This window comes from Magnolia sinica, chromosome 3 (genome assembly GCF_029962835.1).
Source record: "Magnolia sinica isolate HGM2019 chromosome 3, MsV1, whole genome shotgun sequence".
In the NCBI taxonomy this organism is placed as follows: Eukaryota; Viridiplantae; Streptophyta; class Magnoliopsida; order Magnoliales; family Magnoliaceae; genus Magnolia; species Magnolia sinica.
Window position 1 is genome coordinate 114,730,441 of NC_080575.1, and position 6,815 is coordinate 114,737,255.

General features: G+C 39.8%; 1 protein-coding gene across 2 annotated transcripts; it reads left to right on the top strand.

Moving 5' to 3' along the window:
* The first annotated feature begins 226 nt into the window (after window positions 1-226).
* On the top strand, window positions 227-4,040 carry LOC131240840 (pentatricopeptide repeat-containing protein At2g33680-like). 2 transcript variants are annotated; one of them, XM_058239336.1, is made up of 2 exons: window positions 227-635; window positions 744-4,040. In XM_058239336.1, exon 2 carries the CDS (start codon window positions 1,070-1,072, stop codon window positions 3,803-3,805), a length of 2,736 nt encoding a protein of 911 aa, XP_058095319.1. In that variant the 5' UTR covers window positions 227-635; window positions 744-1,069; the 3' UTR covers window positions 3,806-4,040. The 2 variants fall into 2 exon arrangements, with proteins under 2 accessions (XP_058095319.1, XP_058095320.1); XM_058239337.1 differs by having other exon boundaries at window positions 227-456.
* Window positions 4,041-6,815: the final 2,775 nt, after the last annotated feature.

Sequence of the window (6,815 nt, forward strand, 5' to 3'; positions counted from 1 at the left end):
TGTATGTCTAACGGTTTCTGTTCAGGTCTCTTTATTGAATGGTTTGGATCTTATTTACCCATGGTGGGCTCTGCCTTCCGATGGGGTCTGACCCTGTTCCAAATGCCCAGCTGTGTACTTCCATCTCAGTTGTCCGCGGACTACCTACCTTCTACGCTTTTGCCAAAAAAAAGAAAAGAAAAGACATTTCCCAAATTAAAGTAAAGGCGAAAAAGCCGGAAATTAAAGATTAAAAGCGGCGCTCTCATTTCAGACTCTCCCCTCTCGCTGCTAAGACGAGAGAGAGAGAGAGTCCCGTTCGCTCTGCATCTGAAGGCTTATAAGCCGAGCCAAAAGTGCTCTGTAATCAGCTCATCGGCTCAGCTCCAAAGATGGCGTGGCTCACAACTCGGAGATGCTGGTTGTATTTCGCCTTCCTGCTCGTTCCTCTTTTGTCTGTAGTCGTTACCGAAGACGGTACGCTCTTCTTCCCTCATCTTCGCTCTCTTTCGGTTTTCGAAATGGCAATCAAGTAAATATTCAGTTATTTTGGTCGAAGATGAGAGGTCGGAATGTCTTTCATGGACAATTATATCAGCAACGCAGATGAAAATAGAACCAAATGGGAAACAGGGAAAGTGATTTTTGGGCATCTTGTACGGCCATTTGAGTTTTTTGTATTTTACTATATTTTTTTAAATTAAAAATCTGTGATTTTTATGAAAACTAGTTAAATTCGTTTATCTTTTTTTTTTTTTTCTTAGGCCGGAAGCATAACCTTTTGACCAACGGACGTGTTTGTTGAATATGGGCCGCTGAATATTTCATTTTCAACCGTCTATTTGATGTCCACGAATCGACCATTAGAAAATCAGTCTAGCGCGGCCATGAGGGTGTATAACCCATCTAAAGCGGGGCCCACGATTTGGACGGTTTCAATTGCATGTTTTAACTCTGTACATTTTGGAATTTAGAGTGAATGAGTATGATTCTTCAAGCATAGTTTTCCCTTCCAACTCCAACTGTTAAATATTCAAATATCCGTTGCCTCCAAAAACTCCACACCTGTGAAAGAACTCCAACCTTTTCTATGATCTCAGTAAATCAATCTGCAATTTCCTCATTCCACAGAAAAATCCTCTCTCTAATACCCAATTGCGGAAACCTTCTTATCCATTCCAATAACTTCATATCCCAATCTCCACAAAAAGCCCATATCACCACCATCTCCAGGGAAAATGGTGTTGACTTCCATCTGCAACATCGCGCCTTGCTTTTGCAGCATTCTGGTGATTTTAGAGACTTAGATCGTGGAAAGTCGCTTCACTCAATCTTTATAAAAGATGGGTATGATCGAGATGTTTTTATACAGAACAATATGCTCCGAATGTATGCGAATTGTGGGGATTTGGTTGGTGCTCGCCTTTTGTTTGACGAAATGTCAGAACCTAATTTGGTTTCCTGGACGAGTATGTTATCATCATATGTACAACATGGGTATGCTGATCTCGGTATGCAGTTGTTTTCTCTCATGTGTCGTACAGGGCTGCGGCCGAATGATTTTGGGTTGTCATCAGCGCTCAAGGCATGCAGAATTAAGGGTGAATTGGTGGCGGGTAAGCTCCTCCATGGGCTTATAATCAAATGCGGTTTCAAATATAATGCATTTTGTAGTAGTTCTGTTCTTGACTTGTATGTTAAGTGCGGTGATATGAATGATGCCTGTAGATTTTTTGAAGAAATTCCATCAAAGTGCGAAGCCTTGTGGAATACATTGATTGACGGTTGTGTGCGGAACTTGGATTCTGACGGGGCCATCGAATTGTTTCATCAGATGCTGCTCTCTGAAATGTTTCCAAGCTGTTTCACATATTCAATTCTTATCAAATTATGTGCTGACATCTTAAATCTCGAGATGGGTAGGTTCTTTCACTGTCGGGTCATCAGGGCCGGTTTAGAAAATGATGGTTTTGTGGGGGCCGCTCTAGTTGATATCTACGCAAAATGGGGAGCTATGAATGATGCTTGCAGAGTGTTTTCAAGCCTAGAACTGAAAAATGACGTGGTGTGGAGCATATTACTAGCTGGTTTTCATCAGAGTGGCAATGCAGAAAAGGGTTTGGATTTTTTTATGCAGTTCATTTCGGAAGGTTATAAACTCGACATGTTTACACTTACGAGCGTGTTCAATTTGTGTTCGGATTTGGAGATTCCAGCACTTGGTCTACAAGTACATTGCTGTTTTGTGAAATCTGGATTTGTGCTGGATTCATTTGTGGGAAGTGCCATCATCGAAATGTATGTTAGTTTTGGAATGACAACCGATGCTTATAAAGGATTCCTCGATGTTAGAGATAAGAATGAAATATGCTTCACTGCCATGATTTCTGGTTTTATTTCAGATTCCGATGATGTAAGTGCCGTAGAATTGTTTTCGAAGATGAGGAAACTAGGATTGATGCCAAAACATTCCACCCTAAACTATGTTCTTAGGGCTTATGCAGATCTTGATATGTTGGAAGAAGCCAAAGCCATTCATTCACACATCATGAAAGCCTTTGGGGAATCCAATCTATGCCTAGGAAATGCTCTCATTGAGATGTATGCAAAATGCAAAGGAGTTGATGAAGCTGTTATGGTGTTCAAAGAAATGGATATGCATAATGAGTTTTCATGGACAGCCATGATATCTGGGTACATCGAAGCAAAGAGGTACATGGAAGGATTGGAGTTGTTTCGTGATATGCACTCCTCCACGTTGACAAAACTGAGTCAGTTTACTGCTGTTGCCGTTCTTCAAGCCTGTTCAGGACTAGCGACACTTGATCAAGGAAGACAGACCCATGCCTACATCATAAAATCAGGATTTCAATCTAACGCCTTCATTGGAAGTGCGCTAATAGACATGTATGCAAAGTGCGGTAGTGTAAATGATGCTTTCCGAGCATTTTCTAACATGGGCGAACAAGATCTTGTCACATGGAGCACCATGATGGCATCGTATGCACAACATGGGCACGGTGAAGAAGCTCTGAAGCTTCTCTCAGAATTTCAAGATAGGTCATCAGTTCCTGTTAATGATTCCATCTTGTCTAGCTGCCTATCAGCTTGCTCTAGCTTGGTAGCATTGGACATGGGCAAACAGATTCATGCCAGAACCATCAAAACTGGATTCGAATCTCATTTACATGTCAGTTGCGGCATCATTGACATGTATTGTAAATGTGGAAGCATTGAAGATGCACGCAAGTTTTTCGATAAGATGGGGGGACATAATGTGGTGTCCTGGACAGCAATGGTGTCTGGATACGCCCATCACGGGTTCGGAAAGGACGCTCTTGAGCTGTTCGACAAGATGAAAGAGGTTGGAGTGGAGCCTGATAGCATTACCTTTGTTGGGGTTTTGTCAGCATGTAGCCATGTTGGGTTTGTAAAGGAAGGCTGGCATCACTTTGAGTCCATGAAGAATGACTATGATTTAGATGCCACATTAAACCACTATGCATGCATGGTCGATCTTCTCGGTCGAGCCGGACACATGGATGAAGCAGAGGCCTTTATAAACAAGGCGCCATTCCAATCAAAAGCTTTCCTGTGGAGGACACTGCTGGGTGCCTGCGGCAAGCACATGAATGTCGAAGTAGGAAACCGGATCGCTGAAATACTAGTCAAGTTGGAACCAGATCAACCTTCCACTTATGTCCTGTTATCAAACATTTATAGATCAGCTTCAATGTGGGAAGATTCCACTGAAGTGAGAAGGAAAATGAGAAAAGGGAATATGAACAAAGACCCTGGCCGTAGTTGGATTCAAGTGGCAACCTAAGGGCATGTTTGGTTGCCACTTAAAAATGAGTTCATCTCATTTTATTTAGCACCAATTAACTGCCAGAGATCATAGTTTAAATAGATAAGCCTGTTTACATAATGCTGTTGCAGTTAAAACAACTTTCACACATAATGGATGTTACACTTTTGTAGAGTGGCTGTTTCCTTTTTTAAACAGCAGCAATCAAGGGGCCGAATAAGGGCTGTTTTATGCGACAACCCTTTTTCAACCATGACAATATGTGCTGATGATAATGCCTTTTTTTTTTCCCCAACCAATTTCACAGCCAACGTTACTATTATATATGTATCGCAATAACATTAGCATACTTCTATGATGTCATAACACCATCTCTAAAACCTTATTTTTTAACCGCACTTTGGTCATAAATTAAGAGCACAGGCACATTGCAAATTATGCATTTTTAGCTGAAAAACCATAGTCTAATGCCATTGTATAATGAGAAAATGGCTTGTGCCGATAATAGCCATTGTTTCATCATTCTACTATGTAACAGTTATTAGGAAAATAGCACCCAACAGTTTCCATACAATGGCTGGTGTCAAAAAAAAGAAAGAAAAAAAGAGCTTATCAGTTTCGCTAAGATGGAAGTTTCGCCGTACCAAGCATTTCCTTTGGTCATATTAGTTAAAAGGGCCCATTTAGATGCACCTAGAAAAGGGTCGTTTGATACGAAAACACCATTTTAAGCAAAACCCCAGTTGGTTCATATGTTTGTATTTACTTTCACAAACCATTATCTGATCTCCCACTCAACAAAATAAGCTCTAAAAGCCCACTCACTGAAAACCAATTGGAATGATTCTTGGCAAGCCTGATTGACAAAATTGTGGGAAACCCTCTTTTGCAGGACCTTAATCAATTTTATAACCCTCGAAATACCTACAAAGATGAGCCATAGAACTTCTTGCAGTTTTGCACAGTATGCATGGCTTTTCATTTCTGACAAGTGGAGCTCATGGTTCGGCAATCCAGACCATTGCTCAAATGCATCCCACTGTGGATGGAACATTCTCCAAAACTCTCCCAAATTGGTTGACCCTAGTAGCATTACCAATCTTGGGAAATTTTTTCATCAAACATAGACTGTAGATCATTGCTGTATCTATTCTAACTGTCCACTTATAGGCTGCAAATCACAAACTGATGGTCGCATGGCTAAGATGGACTATTGTGGCACCATCCTTGGTTTAGCAACAAAAGAGGAGAAAAAGAACAGGCATGGAAGCATTGTAATTGAAAACCCTTTCACATCCTGAATAGACTGGGAGCCGGTTGGGTCAAGTGCTTAGTTACTTGACTACAAGCTTCATGTATAAATAGTAGAGAGAGGACCTTGAAGAAACGGCCAAAAAATGAAAAAGAAAAAAGAAAAAGAAAATAAAAAAGAAGAAGAAGAAGACGAGCGGCCACGATCCAGCCATGAATGCCCACAAAGGGAGGCAGGCTAGGACTTTGACTTCCCAGCCTGGAGAGCTTGCATCTTCCCTTGTAATTTTAACATCTGCAAAATAACAATACCTTCAGTCAATCCATGTTTTGGGTGAAATGAAACCACAGCTATATATATATATATATATATATATATATATATATATATATATATATATATATAAAAGAGATGACAGGCAGATAATACAAACTGTTTCTTTTTTGCTGTTTTGTTTCTCTTCCAAGTCCTGAAGAGTTCCATCAAGACGCTTCCTATGGGGCAGAAACAAATTGTTAGGTATTATGAATCAACATTTGAATAATGTGACTATTACAGTTATGAAATGCAAGCCTGTGGAACACAAAAAACACAGAATTGAACAGGGTGGTTACAGGAGAAGAATGCCAAAAAATAAACACTCATGTCAGGCAGTTTTTAGACCTTGAAACTGTCAGACAGGTCAAAGAAAGACAAATATTAAATATATGAAAATTATACGTGTTTTTCTAAGCAAAATTATAGGCACTGTATAATCCTCAGTCAATAGAAATGCCAGTTTTAAATTCCAGCCCAGAACAGTATGCATGGGACACACCTTTAAGTAAGCTAAGCAGCCCATCTAGTGCCATTCATCATGCACAGTGGCCATGCCCATATATCTCCCCCATCAGATGATCCAGCCATCCAGTTGGTGGTTTCTGCATTTTTGCAATTTGCAACTATTGACTGCATCCTGATGCTTGGTTCTCAACATATACCAGTTGTCCACTACCAATCTCTCCTCAACATCATTCAACGAAAGGCTAAAAGTATAAAAGTTGGTTCTCGTGAATTGTCCTTATGAGATTGAAAGTGTCCCAGCGAACTTTCTTTCATTGTCTAGGGTCATACTATGGTTAAAGATCTACTGGACGCACATATTCTACAGGAATATTTGTTGTCGAATCCATCCAAACTAAGCCTAAGAAAAAATAGCTGCATTTCATCTTCCAGTTGCTAGGTGTACTTGATCATGCCTTTTATTGATATCAACCTTTTTCTCTTACAAAACTTAAAGAAAAACCACATTTAGAGAATATTCAAATCTACCTACTCCTACACCACTAACCCCTTTTATAGATGCTTGATGTTTGTGAGAAATCTACCTTGTTTATCTGTTTTGTGAGATTATTTTAGGACATGAGACCAAAAGTAAGAAGGATCCAATACTCAAGTGGGCCTCACTAAAGGAAAATGTGGGTAAGGAAATTCCTACTGTTGAAACCTACTGATTCAAAACTTCTGTAGCCCCACTAATATTTCAACCATGTATATTCAATCCCTACACTTTCGCCCTGATATTTGTGAGAAATTCATCTTGTACACAGGTTTTGTGAGTTTAATTTTAATTTAGAGCATGTAACTAAAAATAGACTGGACCCAAGACCCAAGTGAGCCACATGAGAAGAAACCATGGGCCACAGTTGAAATATTTACATGGCTAAAGAAGTTTTCTTTATCAGGCAAAGAATTTTTTTTTTTTCAATACATCTAAATGGGAATGACCTTATAAAC

Coding starts and splice junctions, on each gene's coding strand:
- LOC131240840 (XM_058239336.1), top strand. CDS start 1,070: ATGATCTCAGTAAATCAATCTGCAATTTCCTCATTCCACAGAAAAATC.